The sequence below is a fragment of the Opisthocomus hoazin genome, chromosome 19 (assembly GCF_030867145.1).
Source record: "Opisthocomus hoazin isolate bOpiHoa1 chromosome 19, bOpiHoa1.hap1, whole genome shotgun sequence".
In the NCBI taxonomy this organism is placed as follows: domain Eukaryota; kingdom Metazoa; phylum Chordata; class Aves; order Opisthocomiformes; family Opisthocomidae; genus Opisthocomus; species Opisthocomus hoazin.
The window spans coordinates 11,744,763-11,763,040 of NC_134432.1; the positions used below are offsets into that span (position 1 = coordinate 11,744,763).

Consider the following 18,278-nt stretch of genomic DNA (forward strand, 5'->3'; position numbering starts at 1 on the left):
TCTCCTACGAGGAAAGGCTGAAGGAGCTGGGCTTGTTCAGCCTGAAGAGAAGGCTGAGAGGGGACCTTATAAATGTTTATAAATATCTGCAGGGTGGGTGTCAGGAGGACGGGGCCAGACTCGTTTCAGCGGTGCCCAGTGACAGGACAAGGGGCAATGGGCACAAACTGAAGCAGAGGAAGCTCCAGCTGAACATGAGGAAGAACTTCTTCCCTCTGAGGGTGACGGAGCCCTGGCCCAGGCTGCCCAGGGAGGTTGCGGAGTCTCCTTCTCTGGAGATATTCAAGCCCCGCCTGGATGCGGTGCTGTGCAGCCTGCTCTGGGTGACCCTGCTTCGGCAGGGGGTTGGGCTGGGTGACCCACAGAGGTCCCTTCCAACCCCAACCATTCTGTGATTCTGTAAATACCATCCCTGCCTTACAGTAGGGAAACCGGAGAGGGAGCAGATCGAGCTGTTCTGCGGCCCAGCAAAGCCTTCAGTTTCCACACTCATCAGCCGAGTCCAACGTCGTAAAGGAGACGACTCGCGCTGGCCGGGCATCAGGCTGAGCTCTGTACCCGCCCGCAGCAGAGATGCTCCTTCGGCTCACGGAGCTGAGCACGGATTTTCCTTCCGACAGGTCGCCTGCCCCAGCGCACACCCCCGGGTTACCGCTCCCGGGTTACCGGGGACGCGCGGTGGTCTCCGACGGCCTCGCCAGCCCCTTCCCCAGCCCGCCGGCGGGTCTGGGCCCAGGCCACCGCGCTCCCTCGCTCCCCGCTCCCGAGCCCCGCGACGGTCCCCGCGCCCAGCACCGCCGGGGCTCCTCCCGCCCAGGGCCCTGCCTGGCTCCCGCCGGTCCCGGGAAGGGAAGGGGGGCTTGGCCGGGGCACCGGGCGGCGCTGCCTTCCCCACGCCGCGGCGGGCAGGCCCGGTGCCCCCGGGCAGGGCGAGCCCCGCGGGCGGCGCTGAGGGAGGGGGGCGGCGGCACTCACCTGGCGCCAGGCCCCCGCCCGGCGCGGCGGATGGCGGAGTCCCGGCTCGTCCCGGCGCCGCTCCCGGGGCGGGCAGGGGTCCGCGTCCTCCTTGGGCCCGCTCCCCCCGCCGCGGCCTCCGCTGTCAACAAACCCCGCCGTCACTTCCGCCAGCCGGGCCGCCCGTACCGGAAGCGCCGCCGCTTTCCCCACTCCCCCGGAAACACCGGCCGGACCGGAACGCTCGGGCCGTGCCCGCCGGTCCGCGCTCCCGGGCACACGTCCGAGCCGGAAGGCAGCGCGGGGCCGTCGGGGATCTGCCGGCACTCCCTCACACCCCCGTGACCTCACTGCCGCTGGCGTGACGTCACGAGGCGCGGCGGTGACGCCACGGCAGCGGCGCTGTTCAACTGCGTGATGTCACGGTGCGAGGCCGGTCCCCGCAGCCCTCCCCGGCGGGCGCCATCCCCGCAGCCCTCCCTCGCGGCTGCCGTTCGCGCGGGTCGCAGGCACCGGGCCCTGCCTGGGAGAGCGCGGCAGCCTCCGGGCTGCCCTCAGCGCTGCGGGGGGGGGGGGGCCGGCTCCCGCCTGCGGGGTCTTTCCCGCTGCTGGCGCTCGGTGCCCGGGGAGGGGGCCCAAGGCCTGGCTGGGCCCCGGGCGGGAGCGCGGTGCCGTGACAGGGCACAGCGCGCAGCGGAACCGCTGCCCGGCGGCGAGGGGGTCCGCCCGAGCCCTCCCCGCGCACCGCACCGCGGGCATGAAGGCGCCGGCAGCCTGCGGCGGCTGCGGGGTGGGCGGAGCTATCGCCGCGGGATGGGCGGAGCAGGGGGCGTGGCCTATCCCGTCCCCCCGCGGGCAGGGTTTCCAGCCGGAGCGTTTATGCGGGGCGCGGGGCAGGGGCGCGGGGGCCGCCATGTCGCGGTTGCACCGGAGCAGGTGGGTGTCGGGGCCGTTCCCCGGCTGGGGCTGCGGCGGGAGGCGGGGGTCGGGGGGTGCCGGTAGCGAGCGCGTTCTAACGGCCGCGGCTCCGCTCCCCTCAGGATCGCGGACTTCCAAGAGGTTCTCGGCGAGCCCACGGTGGCTCTGGGCAAGCTCCGCGATCTCTGCTTCAGCGGTGAGTGGCCCGGGGGGACCGGCCCCGGCCTGGGCAGGCGGGCGCCGGGCACGGTCCCGACCCCGGGGTGGGGGGGGGTGGCCCGGGGCCGGCGCTGCCCGGCGGGGTCGGGACGCCCGAGGCGCAGGGCTGGGGGGTGAGGCCCGCCGTGTGCACCCCCCCGCCATCTCCGCGCAGTTCCCGGAGCCGCTGTGCTGGAAACCCGAGCCTGGCGGGCGCGTTGCAAGGCCCAAGCTCCATCCCTCAGGCCGCAGCGGTCCCCACCCGGCCTCTGAGCACAGCCCCGAGCTTCCAGCCCAGCCCTTCCTTCCCCCCCTCGGCTGCCTGCGGGTTCTGTCCCTGCTGCTGTGCCCTGTCTGTCCCCGGTGCTGTTCCCGGCTTCCTGCTTCCCGCTCCCGCCGCACGCACCCCTTTCCCCCGGCACCGGCAGGTTTGGCACCGTGCATAACCCCCGACACCGGTCCTGTGAAAACTTCTTACCCCCCGGGGAGGAAAAGTGCTGCCTTGCCCGTCTGCATGGTGTCAGCGAGCGCGGCGAGGAGCTAACGCGGTTCTCTCTCTGCCTGATGTTCTGCAGGAATTCCCTTCGATGGCGGGCTGCGCTGCCTGTGCTGGAAGGTGGGTTTGGTTTGGGGTGCTTTTGGTTCTTGCAAGTGATGCTTTGGGTTGCTGGAGTGCATACAGTTTTTGGGTGCTTGAAACCATAAACAAACAGATCCAGAGCTTAAAAGCCACTCAGAACTGACAGTAATTTGTGGAGATCAGCACTGGCACGTGCGCAGCAGCGTTTACTGACACAGGACGACCGTCACTTTGGATGATAGAAAGTGGCTGTCTGCTCTTTGCATGAGAGCAGCCCTCGGCATTAAGCTAGGAGCGCGTTTCAGTCCAGTTTGCTATTGATCAGTCCTACAGATAGGTCAGTGTTGAAAACCAGTCCCCGAAATATTCTTGACTGATGCTTAGCAAAGTACTGGGCTTTCTGGAGAAAGCTCCCAGTATTTTCGGAGAGCCAGTTCTAGCCACTGCATTTGGTTTGCGCTTCGCACAGGTACAACAGCTCATTCTCCAGATACTGACTTGTGTGCATCTGTCTTCTGTACAGATACTCCTGAACTACCTCCCTTTAGAGAAAGCCTTATGGAGCTCTTTGCTGAAGAAGCAGAGGTGAGGATATGCGTACCTCCTCCTTTATTTCTAATGATAGATGCGGAGAAGAATAGTCCCCTAAATAATTAAGTACCTTCATAAAATGAATGGTTCTTGCATGGACTGTGCTGTTCTGTAGGCTGTCTCCTGGGTCTGATGGATTGACCTCTTCAGCTAAACTCAAATGAATAAAAAAGCAAATGCCTTCTGGCTGAGCAGGGTGGTACAGAGAGATCTGTTTGAACTCAGTCTGGGTGCTTACATTGACTTAATCTTCTGCTTCATTGCAAATTCCTCTCTTCTTCCTTAAGGGATCTGTATTCCCAGTTCCTAAAGGAAATGATTATCCAGCCTGGGATTGCCAAAGCCAACCTAGGTGTTTCGAGGGAAGATGTGACCTTAGAAGATCATGTAAGTGCTGTTAAGCCTTTCTGTTGCAGAAGTTTCCTCAGAGCTATAAACTGTTGTTCCGGAGTCTGGACCCCTGGGCTGCTCTTGGCTCTGTTCTTGGACTGAGAGAATTTTGCCCTGCTAGCAGGAGGGTCGGTTCCTAGGTACTAGCTTGGTGCTTATACCTTAGTAGCCTTCAGTGTGAGTTATTGGCAAAGCACCAACAGCTCTGCAGAGAGCTGTTTTCAGCTCTGCAAATCCCTGCTCCCCTCCTCTGGGGCTAGCTGCCCAGGCTACGGGTCTCGTGGGGAAAGGGAGAGGCCCACAGGAGGTGCCTCTAGCAAAGAGATGCTCTCCCGGGGGAAGTCAGGTCCGTGGGTGGGCTCAGAGCAGGCTGCTCCGAACAGAGGGTATAAAAGAGGCAGGAGAGTCAAACTGGAGTATGGCATGGAAGGCAAGAGACTCACTTATTTCTAGTTCTGCTGCTGGGTGGTTTGTTTTTTTTTTTTTTAATTGACTGCTTCCTGCATCCCTTGGCTTTTTTCTGCTCTGAAAGTGCTGTTAAGAGGTCATGTGATGGGGGAGGGAATGAAGTAACTGATCAGAAGAGACTGTAAAATGATACAGCTGCTTCCATGACTGGTCGTGAACATTCACTTCTCTGCTAGCATGCAGTCATCTGGGCTCCTGTGATCTCTGGAGGCCTTGGTGCTGTGAAACTGGCGTGCTCGTAGCACTCCGCGCGTTGGCAGGTTACAGTGATCTTGGAATCTCTTGGAACACTCCTTTTTTTTTTTTTTTTTCTGCTCTTGGTTAGTTGTTAACTTTGCGTGGATCTTGATGTGGCGGGGAAGTGAAATTTGTCATGTTGGAAAACTGGTCAGATACAGGATAGGTTGTTCATAGTGGTATGTGTTTCCTTTTTCCTGGGCACAATTGTGGTGCTTAATCAGCCTTCTCAGAGCTGAGATAGAGGGGAGTACTTGTATCTAACAACCACAGTGCCTGAGTACTGTGGGGGTGGGTAACTCTTACCTTAAGTACAAAGACCGTCTCCCTTGTACAGGTTGGAGCTGCAGTCAGGAATCTTGTTGACACAGGACAGGATACCTGATTTGGGAACAAAGTCATTAAGAGAGAGGTGAAAAGGGATTGGAAATGCTGGCTTCTGCCTCTCCAAGTGAACCTGCATGCTCACTTGTTTCACAAGCTCTCATCCGCTTCCTGCACACTGGAGAAACAACACTAAATGTAGCTAGTGAGAGAAAAAATGATACCTAGTGTGCTGGTACTTGATTACAGGGGGACAGCAGAAATGTTGCATCGGTGTGTATCTGCTGAGGATTTTGATACATGTGAAACATGCTTGTTCTGTTTCTGTTGTTTATTTCTTTAGCCTCTCAATCCAAACCCAGACAGCCGATGGAACACTTACTTCAAGGATAATGAAGTGCTTCTCCAGATAGACAAAGATGTCAGGTGTGTGAGGCATAATGACTCGGGTTTCTGAATCCAAGAGGTTTGGTGAACACTTTGTACTTTGAAAATGAAGTTTAATATTAAACCGAGCCTCCCGTTCAACATGGGGCATGCGCTTCCTTCTGCTTGCGTCTGATTTCCTTCTGTATCCATCCCAGGAGGCTGTACCCTGACATGGCATTCTTCCAGCGCCCAACGGACTACCCCTGCCTTTTAATCCTGGATCCCCAAAATGAGTTTGAGACGCTGCGCAAGCGGGTGGAGCAGACCACGCTCAAGTCACAGACGGTGGCACGAAACCGCAGCGGGGTTACAAATGTGAGATCTAGATGGGGGCTGTCCGTCGGGCAAGGCATGTTAGCTGATAAGGGGAAGGGTTTTTCTTGAGGGTTTTTTTTCTGTTTCTCTCTGCTTGTATGGTGGAATTAGACAAATACGCCAATGTATATTGTGTATTCTGGCAGCTAGACAGCTTTGTGGAAACAGTTGATGTGTCTGATGATTGGAAGGGAATTATAAATGTATTTGATTTTAAGAGGTTTTTTTCCTGACTTCTGGTGGAAGTTGGAGTTGCAGGAAGATGCGAGTATTTTATGCTTGACCTGTGCCTTTCTGTATAGGAACAAAACGCTGAAGGGTAAATTTGCTGAAGTTGAATTTTTTACGTGGTCTTCCAGAACTGGATCTCCTAAACCTGTAATTAGGAAGAGCTGGGTGTCAGCTGAGATATGTGTCGTCCCTTTCCTCTTCCGTGAGCATTACAGCACAAGTGCCACATGCTGTTGGGGAAGGTGGCTTGCTACCACAGCAGGTCTATACTTCTCATACTACTGAAAAAAAAGTGGAACTGCTGTGGTTTCTTACTGCATGGGATCAGGTGGTACAGTGATTCAGGGGAACCCTCTGTTGCTGCACAGACTGCTTCGTTCTGCAGGGATAGCCAGCACCAGGACTTCAGTGCCATTGTGCTTCCCACGTTACTTGTCTTGGTTTATGTGAACACCTGCCCGCTTGGTATAAGCTGCCCAAATCTTCTGGGGGCCTGTGTGTATTAAGAGCCAAGCTTGCCACGTGTACAAAACTATCTGCGTGTTGGCTATCCTGAGTCAGCCCTCGTTTTGCCTTGCTTTTCAGGTGAGCTCCCCTCTTAAAACGACTCCCAATTCTCTGAGCGAATACGAAGTTCTGCCCAACGGCTGTGAAGCTCACTGGGAAGTGGTGGAGCGAATTCTGTTCATCTACGCCAAGCTGAACCCCGGGATAGCATACGTTCAGGGGATGAATGAAATTGTGGGGCCTCTTTACTACACCTTTGCTACAGATCCTAACAGCGAATGGAAAGGTGAAAGACTCTTTGGCTGCTCAGTAATGGCTGTCATACTGCATGTTCTCTGTGTAAAGCACTGTTTCGGGAATGAGACTCTCTTTAAACAACTCTGTTTTGACTGTTTGAGGCCTAAGAGCAAGTACAGTAAGAGATGAGGAAGTCTGGGAACCACAGCAAATTGATAGAAACTGAATGGGCTGTGAGTGGTGAGGACATGGGAAGTGAGGATTTTTTTTGTTTGTTTTGTGTGCATCTAGGTTGCACTTTGTGAAATTTAAAATCCCTTTAGAAGTTCTTGTTTGCTCATACTAATTATGACTGGTAAGAAAAGAATGGAATGGGAGTACTTTGCCTGTTGCTTCTACTTCATGGGAGCTCTGAGGGTGTGTGCTGATGGTGCGGAAAGCAGATGGTGTTCTTGGGCAGAGATAACTGGTTTGTGACCCAATGTCATGAAGACCTTGTGTGGCACACAGGCTGTATTTCTAGGGGCTCTGTAGACGTTTCTAGTTAAAAAAAGTGTCTAGTCTTGTCCCAGACCAAGGAAGCCAAGACCTTGTGGGATCTGCTATGTGAATCCAGTACAGCAACCAGGTTATGGAGCAAGAAGAATTCTCAGTCTGTGTGCCTCTGTCAGTGATGCTTCCTCTATTCCCCCGTCTTTTTTTTTCAGAGCATGCTGAAGCAGACACATTTTTCTGCTTCACCAATCTAATGGCCGAAATTCGGGACAACTTCATTAAGAGCCTGGATGATTCTCAGTGTGGTATTACCTACAAAATGGAGAAGGTGTACTCCACTCTGAAGGAAAAAGATGTGGAGCTGTATTTGAAACTGGTGAGGAGCTGGGTGTTTGTCTGGGTTGGAATGCGAGGAGTGGAGCTTAATAGTGTGTTTAAATGTCAACCAATTTTGTTAAACTGTTACTGTGCTTGAATAGAAAGGTTGAGAGAGTGTGTGAAGGGCTTTGCTGTAGGGTGTAGAGGCTCTCTTATCTGTGAACTGAACCACTTCTCTTTGGAGTAAGCCTAGAGCGAGCTGACACAGCAAGGTTTTCCTCCCCTGCCTGACTGAAAGCAAACAATAGTTGTTGGAGAGCTGCTGGCTGTGAGTCCGAAGTGACTTGGCCGCGATTCCTGGTCACCTGGGTTGAGACCTAGTTGGAGCTGGAGCCTTTACTCTCTTCTAGTCATCAGGCAAAAGAGGAGTTTTGCTGTAGAGTTCCTTGGAATCTGAGGTTACGGGAATTGTCTCTGTCTTTAAAAACAAAACAAAAAGCAACCCACCCCCCCAACACTTCTGTTGCCACTGTATGCCCTGACAGCACCAACTTAAACTGTATGGAGATTATTCCAGAAGTAAACTTAAATCCAGCAGACTGGTCCATCCCACTCAGCTAATTCTATCTTCATGCAAGGGTCTCGAAGTGCCTTGGATTGGTGTGGGGTTTGTAGAACATGTAGAAGGCAGGTCTTGTTGAAAACATCTTCAGGTCTTATAGGCCATTTAGTGTGAAAGCCCAAGGAGAACTTGGAAGGGAAAGCTGTTCTTGTTACTCCAGCCTTCACCAAATCACACAGTTTGGTTTTGTGGCTTTTTTTTTTCGCATTTAGAGAAATCAGAATATATTTCTTTTACAATCCAAAAGATGGTTTGTCAGCACAGTGACACGATCCACGGTGGCTGGTGGCTGATTCAATGGGGAGAAAATAAACTGCTTACAGTTTGGCTGGCAGGAAATGGTCTTGGCCACGCAGCAGCCAGTCCTTAAGAATATCAGCAGGATCCTGAACTGATTTGACCTTGGTTAAACTCATGGTCCCTTGGATTTAACACAGAAAACAAGAGAGCTTCAGGCTAGAAGTGCTTACAGTATGTTTTACTGACCATCGCTGTGAACTCTGTACTGTCTTTGTTTCTTTTTGTGAATAGTAAAGCTTTTGATAAATACAGGGCTTATGGAAAGGAGAGGAAATCCTGACAAAACAGTGCCTCTGCTAGAGGGGGAGGGCTGCAGCTTTGCAGATAAAATGCTCTTCAAATGGGAACATTAAAATTACTTGGCAAGTTTAACGGAACTAACATAAATAGTGCTTTTAGGAAGAAAAGCTTCCTTTATGCCATGTTGTGGACAGAGGAGCATTTTCTGGCTTGTCTGTAGGTACGGAGCACGGCTGCATTCAAAATCTCTGTCTGCCGTGAATGTGAGAGTCTTCAAAGGAGGCCGTGGGTTTGCTGATGCTGCAGTGCGAGCTGCCAGCTTAGAGCAGTACCAGGGTGGAGATGGGGATGGAAACAGGGGGTGCATCTCTTACTTGTAGGGATCTGCTGAGAGCACGTATTCATTCTTTGCCTGGTGCATGTCTGACAGCAAGAGCAGAACATCAAACCCCAGTTCTTTGCCTTCCGCTGGCTGACGCTGCTCTTGTCCCAAGAGTTCCTGCTGCCAGACGTCATCCGGATCTGGGACTCCCTCTTTGCTGATGATAAGCGCTTTGACTTTCTTCTGCTCGTCTGTTGTGCCATGTTGACGTAAGTACAGAGGTAGCCTTCCTGCACTTTTCTTTCCCTCCATTACCTAAATCCGTGGATTCGCGTGTCTTCTGTAGGCATATGTTAAGGCATCTAGTGAATAGGTTATAGTCAGTTGTTACAATGGTAGCAAAAGTGTTTTCAAAAGCCTTGATAAGGTCACAGTGTGGTCTGTTTTCAAAATTCCTCTGTAAAGAGTCAAAAGTAGCTGGAATAATTTCCATCTTTCAGACTAATCCGGGATCAGTTGCTGGAAGGAGACTTCACTCTGAACATGAGGCTGCTGCAGGTAAGGATTCAATGTGGTTGGCATAGGGAGTAATCTGAAGAGCCTTGAAATAGTGCTGGGAGGATGATAGCAGGGGTATGCCTGGCTGAAGAGAAGTACCAGGTTTCTGATGGTTGCGTGCAAAAAAATCTTAAGGTGGATCTTACAGCATGTTCATTACTGGAAATATGATTTTTTGCATGCTGTGGTCCCCACCACCCGCTGGGAAGCTGAACAACTGACAAATGGCTACTCTGACTTCCTTGGTGGTGGCAGCTCTGTTCCCTGTGCTGCTAACCGGGTTTTCACTTCCACATGCAGAATGTGGCTGTACACTCTGTTTTGTCATCCTAGCTCTATATGGATCTGTTCTACCTTCCTCCCCCTTTTTAATGCTACAGTAGAAATGGGCCCTGTTTCAGAGAGTAATATTTGTTCTCTGATTTTCAGTTGGTGGGGCACAGTGCTGCTGTCTGGAGCCCACCGTTGCCATTAAAATAAAAGTTTCTTTTGCTTGTGCATCCATTCCAGCCTACAGAGTAATTGTCATAGACTAGAGGTTTTTAATGTCTTTTGGTTTGAAAAAAAAAGTAATATTTTTCCAGCAAAGATGTGAAACCCTGTGTAACAGTGTTGAGTTTATTGGCTGGAGGCTTTTGTGTAGTTCTGAGATTAGTGAGAGCTAAAGGTTGAAAACAGCCTGCACTGCACAGTAGGATATCTCTGATTCTGCCAGTTCCTGCTGTGGGTTGTGCAAGACACACTGGCTTTGATAAGGCTTGCTGGCATGAAGATAGCCCTTGTAGCAGGCCAGCCTACTGCACCCTTGGAGGACAAATAGGAAAAACAACCTTCTTGGAGGGTACTAAGGCTCAATCAGTTACAAAACAGGAAACCGTTAGCTATGAAGGGAGTAACTGAATGTGGGTGTGTGTTATAATAGGGCAAGAATGCTGTAGTCAAGGTTTGCCCTGCTTGAGTGAAACTCAAGAAACGCTAGGTAGTCACATCACTTTGTTTCTTTGACACAGGATTATCCTATCTCTGATGTTCATCTTATTTTGAAGAAGGCAAAGGAACTTCAAGATTCCAAATAGTCCCTGAGCCTAACAAAAGGTATCAGAGGAACTGTACGGCAGCGGATCCCAGGAGATGCCCCCGCCCAGTGTGGTGCATTAAAGCTCCTGATGGTCTCTGCAGGACTTCAGGTTTTGTGTTTGGGCTACTGGCCACCTTGAAGACTTTCTCCTACTCTATTTATTAGGTCAAGGACTGATTACTTCCCCATCTACTTGGGTCCTGCACTCCAGTTTTTTTCAAATCTCAAATGCCTCTGTGCTGCCAAAAGCAGCTCTTCGTATCTTTTTAATGACTGTAAGTTTGGGGAGAAAGAAACCATCTGTCTGGATATCCCAGAAAGGAAGCTCACACGGAGTAACTTCTGAATGGGAAGGGATGGGCTGAGTCCAGTGGATTTCGGTGGGTGAGCATAGAAGGATCTTCCTCCTGTGAACAGAATGTATCCCAATGAAGCCACGCATCCTGCCATTTAAGTAGTTTCTGGGTTCGTCTCCTTCATCTCTGTGCTTAGCCATCCCTGGGATGTGCAAAGAAGAAGATTGCATCAGCTTCTGGTGATTGTCATCTGACATCCAGCAGTTTGGACCACTTTGCCTGGGAAGACGACCTTGAGAAGCTGAGATGGGAGGAAGCTGGCGGCTTTGTGCACTGAAACTGCCTGAATCCAGAATTGCCTTATCAACAAGGCCTCCTTGAAAAGCAGGACCGTGGTGGTTTTAATTAACTAGTGAAGTGTAGTTTGAAGTCAAGCCTTATTACGCACAGCCTTAGAGCAGGAGCTTGTTGCTGCAGAGAGGCCTCAAGCTGCTTTCCTGGCTCTGAACTAGAGCATATCCAGCTACAATCAGGATTCTGAAATACAAGAAATGGGTGTCTAGTTGTGTGCAATGAAGACAGCTGTGTTTAGGGGCTTATACAGGCACGGCACTGGGGTGTTCTGCCTCAGTGGTTTGCATAATACTACCCTGCATAAGCTCTGGTCACAGCGACCTCGATACTGTCTCATGGAGCTTCTTGCCAGGAAGAGACATGGTACAGGTCTGACCTACAAATAAGAGTCCTGTTCTGGTGTAAGCCAGTGGACATACAAGCATTTCAGTCATTGGCTCACTCCTGGGGCTGATCCACTTTTCTGTGTACCAGTCCTGTTGGAATCATGGTCCCGAGTTGGACACTTGTGCCTCCTGAGAGGGAAACTGCTGCATTTCAAATATGGTGGAGCAGGCTCACGTGGACATCAACTAAGACAAACTACAGAGAGAACTGCTAACCTGCCAGCAGTCGGAAACCATAATCCTCAGAGGGAGAAACAGCCAGCACCCAGGTGCTTGGGTTGTGCAGAAGCTCTTAAATGAACACTAATCCCTTTTCCCTTTGTGCTGTGCTGGCTCACCTCTGCATAGCTGTTTGACACTGCAGTTTTTGGTATTTATGAGTATTGATTTGTTAAATGTCAGTCATCTTTGTAAGATCTGCTTAAGCTACTGATGGCCTAGAATTGCCCTAGCAGGAGGGATGTTGTCAGCCTTCAGCTTTTTTACTAGTGTTACTTCCTTCACTGAAGGCCAGTTCTTTACAGGCTACTGTAATTCTCACCAGGGTGGGTGAGGAGAACGGAGGACAGGCTGATGCATGCGCCTGTGTTCTTTTTGGCAATCCCAAGCAATCTCTGCCTCTTCAGAAGATGCTTGTGTGACACTGGTGCAGCAAGAGCAACTGAAGACTTCAAACAATCTGTAATTAATACCTGTGGCTCACAGTATCCCTCTCTGCTGCAATCCTTTCTAGAGGGTAGAGTTTTCCTCTGAGAAATATGGAACTGATAGACCAGGACAGCTGTGTAATGAAGCATCACGTCTGCGCTGACCACTGGATGGAAGTTCTTCCTGCCTTGTACTGCTGAGCTATTCCAGGCGGTCTCATGGTCTCAGCTCTTGGGTACCCTGCACTAGAGAGGCCGATAGTCAGACCTCGCATGGCCACACAGCTGGTAGGCACAAGTGTAGAACCACAGGGTTGAACTCTTAGGCAGAATTGGACCTTCTCCAAACACTTCTGCCTCAGGACTGCTCTATGTACTGCTGTAGCTCTGTCACATTCCACGTGCAAGCTCTGCTTGCGCCTCCCCGAATACCTGGGCTGTCCATTTTGGGTCCCCCTGGCAAGTGCAGGGTTACTTTATGCTGTATTTTCTCACTACTAACAGGAACATCCATGAGGGTTCCTGCTCTGAATAGTTAGAAGTCTCCTTAAAATAACCTGAGAAGGCAGCAGGCAAATCAGGATTAAAGCATTACTTGTAGATGAACTTGTAGCTTTCAGAGTAGCATTTGGGTGCTGAGGTTGACCTCCTGCAGTGGTGTTGCCCAGCTCTGGGCCGGATGCTGGTCTGTAGCATTACAAACACTTGCGGAAGGCACCGGGGAGGTGGCTACTCCAGTAGCAGTGCGGGTGGCCATGTGGGTGCGGGTGCCATGCTGTCTCCTCCCTTCCTAGGTGCTGAAGGGCTTATGTTGTGCTGTCTTCTCTTCCGGGGGTGATGGTGCTTTTAACAGTCGGCAGTGGTTTAATGAGATGCGATGAGAGCTTTGGCTGCTTGAAGGGTTCTCTGGGATGAATTCTTTAGCCTTATCCAGACTATGGCTGCTAAACTGATGGAGTTCTTTGGGGAGAACTTGTAACACCTTTGATACATCCAGACAGGCTGGGTCCTACATGAGACGCTGTTTGATGTCCCTCCTTATACCCTGCCATGCGGTAGGACTTCTGTCCTGCTGTTGAAAAGGGCTGTTGAGAGGAGTTGTACTTTACAATGACTTGGGACGTCCATTTCTTTATTCCAAGACTTTCTTCTTTCTTAAAGAGCAAAACCAAATTTTATAAGGGGAGAAAAGAAAGTCTTGTTACTAGCTTTTGAATCTCCTAATGAGTTTCCTTGGCTTCATTCTTCAAAGGCTTTTGGTGATTTTTTTGTTGTTGTTGGTGTTGAGGTCAGATGGTATTTAGCCAGTGGTTCCTTGCTTGTGTGGCCAAGTAACAACTGCTCCACCCTGGAGACGTTTCCACCTCTGGGTTCTTACAATCGCAGTCTGCTGCAGGAGCAGCGAGGTTGGCTGAAGCGGCAGGTCTTTGGGTCGGGAGGTGTTCGTCTGGGGTGCCTCGGGGGACCCCTTGTTTCATAGGGGCCTAAACAGAGGAGTTTCAGATAGCTCTTCCGACAGATTCCTGTCAGGCAGGGGAAGGGGGACCTGTCTTCAACTGGGAGGAAAACCAGGACGCTGTGCTGCGGTGGGGAGGGATGAGCCTTCCCTGGAAGGAAGAGGTCTGCTCTACCCGCACCTCGCTGCAGTTCAGGCGTCGGGAAGCTTGGTGGCTTTGCCAGGAGGTAGAAGCAACAGGATACTGGGGATCGGGTCGTTGATGGCGGTTGTTCAGAACACTGGTTTGGAGTTTGGATTTTGTGACCTAACCTGGAATTATTCACACTTTGGCAGTGAGCGGAGTGAGGGCCAGACGTTGCTTTGGGGGGAGTCCGGGGTGTTTGGGAACGCAGAGGCCGTTTTCCCTCAACGAGTGTCAGTGACTTTGTTTTAGCCATTTGGAGCGCTCTTCTGAAATGCCCTTTCCCTGAGAGAACCCAACAAATAACACTTTTTTCTTTTTTTATCTTGGCTGGAAAGAATTGCCAGACCAGGGTCTAGAGAACACTTCCTCACTCTAAAACTCCTTCTTTTATGCTTCTTTTTAAACACTATTTTTATAACGCTTCCTTTAACTAAACGGGTGACTGTGCAAACATCTCGTGTCGGTGCCGTGCCTCGCCGGGCTGAGCCCGCAGCCCGCGCTGCCTGCGGGTGATGACCGCGTTCCTTCCCCGCGGCCGGGAGAACTGGGCGGGAACCATCTCCTCTTCAGCAAGACAGGCTCGGCTTCGCCTTCCCGCGGTGCGGGGCCAGCGCTGGCTCTCCCCGGGGAAAAAGCTGCGGGGGTCCCGCTGCGGGCGGGGGCCGGGCCGGAGGTCGCCGAGGTGCCCTCGCTGCCCGCTCCGCTGTTTATATTTTATCGTCCTTCCTCCCCGGAGCCCGGTTTCGCGCTGTTCTCCCGGTTCTGCTATAAGGAACCGCGCTCTTCGCGCCCCGCAGCCGCCTCCCGCCCCGGGGCCGGAGGTCGCGGTGTCCCCGCAGCCCGTCCGGGGAGCGCCGCGCCGCCCTCTGGTCCTTAAAGGGGCGACGCTGCCGGGAGAGCCGCGGCCTCCCCCGGGATCGAGCCGCGGCCCTTTTAAGCGGCGGCGGCTGGCGGGGCGTAGCGGGCGGCCATGCTGCGGGGCCGGTGGGTGCTGCCCGGCGCCTCGCTGGCGCTGGGCGCGGGGCTGGGCGCGGCCCTCACCGCCCACCTCGCCGCCCGCCGCCGGGCCGAGGGCGACGGCCCCGGGGGGCTGCTGGGCCGCCTGCCCGTGGTCCCCGCCGTGGCGGCGGCGGCCGGTCCGCCATCGGTGCCGGGCGCGGGGCGGGCCGAGCTGACCAAGTACGGGCTGCCCGGGCTGGCGCAGCTGCGGAGCCGCGAGTCCTACGTGCTGTGCTACGACCCGCGGAGCCGCAGCGCGCTCTGGGTGATCGAGCAGCTCAACCGGGAGACGCTCGGCGGCACGTCGGACCGGGCCGCCTGCGACTTCCAGGAGGACGACTCGGTGCACGAGTACCACCGGGCCACCAACGCCGACTACCGCGGCAGCGGCTTCGACCGCGGGCACCTGGCCGCCGCCGCCAACCACAAATGGAGCCAGAAAGCCATGCGGGACACCTTCTACCTCAGCAACGTCGCCCCGCAGGTAGGACCCGCCACGGGCAGCTCAGAGTGGCTCCCGCTCTTCCCCGTGTTCCTCCCGGTCGTGGTTCGGGAGTTGGCAGCTTTGCGGAGAGGGACCTGGGTGTCCGGGTGGGTGACAAGCTGACCACGAGCCAGCAGTGTGCCCTAGGTACCAAGAAGGCCAATGGTCTCCTGGGGTACATTAAGATGAGTGTGGCCAGCAGGTCGAGTGAGGTTCTCCTCCCCCTCTGCTCTGCCCTGGTGAGGCCCCATCTGCAGTGCTGTGTCCAGCTCTGGGCTCCCCACTTCAAGAAAGATGAGGAGCTACTGGAGAGAGCCCAGCGGAGGGCTACGAGGATGAGGAGGGGACTGGAGCATCTCTCTTACGAGGAAAGGCTGAGGGAGCTGGGCTTGTTCAGCCTGGAGAAGAGAAGGCTGAGAGGGGACCTTAGAAATGCCTCTAAATATCTTGAGGGTGGGTGTCAGGAGGACAGGGCCAGACTCTTTTCAGTGGTGCCCAGCGACAGAACAAGGGGCAATGGGCACAAACTGAAGCACAGGAAGTTCCGTCTGAACATGAGGAAGAACTTCTTCCCTCTGAGGGTGACGGAGCCCTGGAACAGGCTGCCCAGGGAGGTTGTGGAGTCTCCTTCTCTGGAGATTTCAAGACCTGCCTGGACAAGGTCCTGTGCAACCTGCTCTGGGTGACCCTGCTTGGGCAGGGGGTTGGACTGGGTGACCCACAGAGGTCCCTTCCAACCCCGACCATGCTGTGATGTGCTTGAGGGTCCCAAGTGACCAAAGTCACTCAGGGCTGCTGTATTTCCTGCTAAACTTAGCAGCAGTGGTCCTGCGAATGTGCCTGCATGCGCGCTGCTCTCAAGCCGTGGGAGATGCGTTTCAGTAACGCTTGTTAAAATCGTGGTCTGAGGCGAGTGGGTTCCATTCCTGGGTGTGCAAACCAGGACCTCACCGTATGCAGCGTGCGGAGCGGAGGTGACAGTGGAGATCTCTTCTGGAAAGTGCCCAGGGCACTGCAAGATGTGACACAGAAAAGGCGGGTGTTACTACTCTGAACAGCGAGGCAATTCCTTACCGACTTTGCTGCCTGTGTTGCCCTGGTTGTGTTTCTAGGTTCCTCATTTAAACCAGAATGCCTGGAATAACCTTGAGAAGTACAGCAGGAGCTTGGCAAGGAACAACAAGAACGTCTACGTCTGCACCGGACCCCTTTACCTGCCCAGGTAAACACGAGGGCCAAGCTGGGACTGTGCTTGAAAGATGCGTGGTGCTGGGGAGGAAAGCAGGCTGAGGGGTGCAGCCTCCCCGAGGGGAGCGATCTGCTGAGGCCCCGCTCGGTAGGCGAGAGCAGCCGTGCGCAGGGTTCTGGGGAAAGGCACTTTCTTAGGACGAGGATTACTTTGTGTATTTCCTATTCCGTTGACTGTTTTTGTGAGTAAGGGTGGGTTTCTTGAGCTACAACATAACCAAATCACTTTTGTTTGCAGTCCTTAACAATCTCGTAGTAGTGCATTACTAGATTGTTAGATGAACAAATTAGACTGCAGACGCCTTTCCTGCAGAGTAAGGCTTCTATGTTTTATTTCATGGACTATTTCTCCACTCAAGAGCGTGACTTTATTTGCAAAGATTTTCATGTAGTGCTAAAGAGCAGCTGTCTCATCTTGAGATCTCTTCAGCAGCAGGAAAGAGCTTGGAAAGGCTGTTAGAGAGGCAGCGGGGAAGGGATTTGGGGGGACCAGATCCCATACACAGCTCGGCCTCACCGTGTCGTGCAGCTTCCGTTTCAGCAATGTTTTTACCCCCCTGCGGCAGAAGCAGGGGTGCTCCCTGCTGCGTTGCCGGGTGGGGGTCACTCGGGGTGGGGAGGCGGAGGGCTGAGGGGGCAGATGTGGCACCAGACGAGGAGCTAACATGGGATGTTGGTGTTGGCACAGGATGGAGGCTGATGGGAAGATGTACGTCAAGTACCAGGTGATTGGGAAGAACAACGTGGCTGTCCCCACCCATTTCTTCAAGGTGCTCATTCTGGAAAAGGAGAGCGGGGAGATTGAGTTGCGCTCGTATGTGATGCCCAACAGCCCTGTGGATGAGAAAATCCCCCTGGAACGGTTCCTGGTTCCCATCGAGAGCATTGAGCGAGCCTCAGGGCTCCTCTTTGTCCCAAACATCTTGAAGAGAACGAGTAACTTGAAGGCCATCACAGCTGGCAACAAGCGTTGAACTCCGACTAAACAAATCCAGGTATCCCCTGGGAAGGGACTCGCAGGAGTCATCTGCAGAATAGTAGTTGCTTGTGCAATTTTAACTGTGGGAAATAAGAATCAAGGCAATGCTTCTCTCTACCCTTCCCCTCGCTTTGTGTAATAGTGAAACACACACGTGTGGCAGGTCTCGGGGCAGGTCCTGCAGAAGGCTCCCGGGCACTGGACACCGTAGTAGGTCTTTAGAATTTGTTCCTAACATGCAGTACAGAGCTTACCCCGGTAATTGCTCCCTTTGAATTGTGTGTGGCTCATTAAGACACAAAGGGGGGGGTTGGGCTAGATCACCTCTAAAGATCCCTTCCAACCCTAAGCGTTCTATGATTCTATGAAAGGGAAGTAACTTAATTTCTGCTATTTGGGAAGCAGAACATATTCAGTATATTTCTGGGGAGGATGGGAGCAAGATGGGTGCAGGGGGAGGAGAGGAGAGGTTCCTGCCTTTCTGTGGCCAAAGGATTGTACGATTGTTTTCTTTTAGAAGATGGCTTTAGCCGTAAAGCTTTGAAACCCCAAGGTATTGGTCATTTCTTATCTGCTCTTACCAAGCCCTGAATATCTCCGCGGGGGGGGGGGAGGACAGAGCCAACTTTTCCAGCTGTTTTCCTGTTTAAGCTCTGCTTACAGTGAGCTCAAGGTGATAGAGCCAAACTGTAAGGAGCTATGCTGATGTGCTTTAGCACTGAGGCACAGATAAAGCTCCAGCCCTTCCTGCTGTGGGAAAGGATGAAGCCTTGAAGGGGGGGCTGGGGGAGTCAGGCTAGCTGAGACAGGAACAGTTTCTTGGCATAAGGATTAAGTTTGACTTCCTTTAAGTCTGAAGGCCACATGGCTCCAGAGGCACCGCGCGTGCAGATCTCTGAACAATGAGTGGCCATCCTCGGCGCTGAGACA

General features: G+C 53.3%; 3 protein-coding genes across 4 annotated transcripts in view; 2 read left to right on the forward strand and 1 right to left on the reverse strand.

The window, feature by feature from the left end:
• The window catches only part of ZER1 (zyg-11 related cell cycle regulator), a 17,434-nt gene extending 16,069 nt beyond the window's left edge, over positions 1 to 1,365 (reverse strand). The window contains exon 1 of the mRNA XM_075439290.1: positions 976 to 1,365. The gene's annotated coding sequence lies outside the window, so the exon portion shown is untranslated. The remainder of the gene's footprint in view (positions 1 to 975) is intronic.
• Positions 1,230 to 14,089, forward strand: TBC1D13 (TBC1 domain family member 13). 2 transcript variants are annotated; one of them, XM_075439292.1, is made up of 12 exons: positions 1,230 to 1,379; positions 1,995 to 2,068; positions 2,646 to 2,686; positions 3,174 to 3,235; positions 3,529 to 3,628; positions 5,004 to 5,086; positions 5,245 to 5,404; positions 6,221 to 6,428; positions 7,087 to 7,250; positions 8,785 to 8,945; positions 9,177 to 9,234; positions 10,245 to 14,089. In XM_075439292.1, the coding sequence occupies exons 1-12, from the start codon at positions 1,372 to 1,374 to the stop codon at positions 10,308 to 10,310; spliced, it is 1,185 nt and encodes a 394-aa protein (XP_075295407.1). In that variant the 5' UTR covers positions 1,230 to 1,371; the 3' UTR covers positions 10,311 to 14,089. The 2 variants fall into 2 exon arrangements, with proteins under 2 accessions (XP_075295407.1, XP_075295406.1); XM_075439291.1 differs by lacking the exon at positions 1,230 to 1,379 and adding an exon at positions 1,810 to 1,890.
• Positions 14,090 to 14,593: 504 nt separating this feature from the next.
• ENDOG (endonuclease G) lies at positions 14,594 to 17,900 on the forward strand. The gene is made up of 3 exons (XM_075439293.1): positions 14,594 to 15,121; positions 16,234 to 16,343; positions 17,058 to 17,900. The coding sequence occupies exons 1-3, from the start codon at positions 14,609 to 14,611 to the stop codon at positions 17,341 to 17,343; spliced, it is 909 nt and encodes a 302-aa protein (XP_075295408.1). The 5' UTR covers positions 14,594 to 14,608; the 3' UTR covers positions 17,344 to 17,900.
• Positions 17,901 to 18,278: the final 378 nt, after the last annotated feature.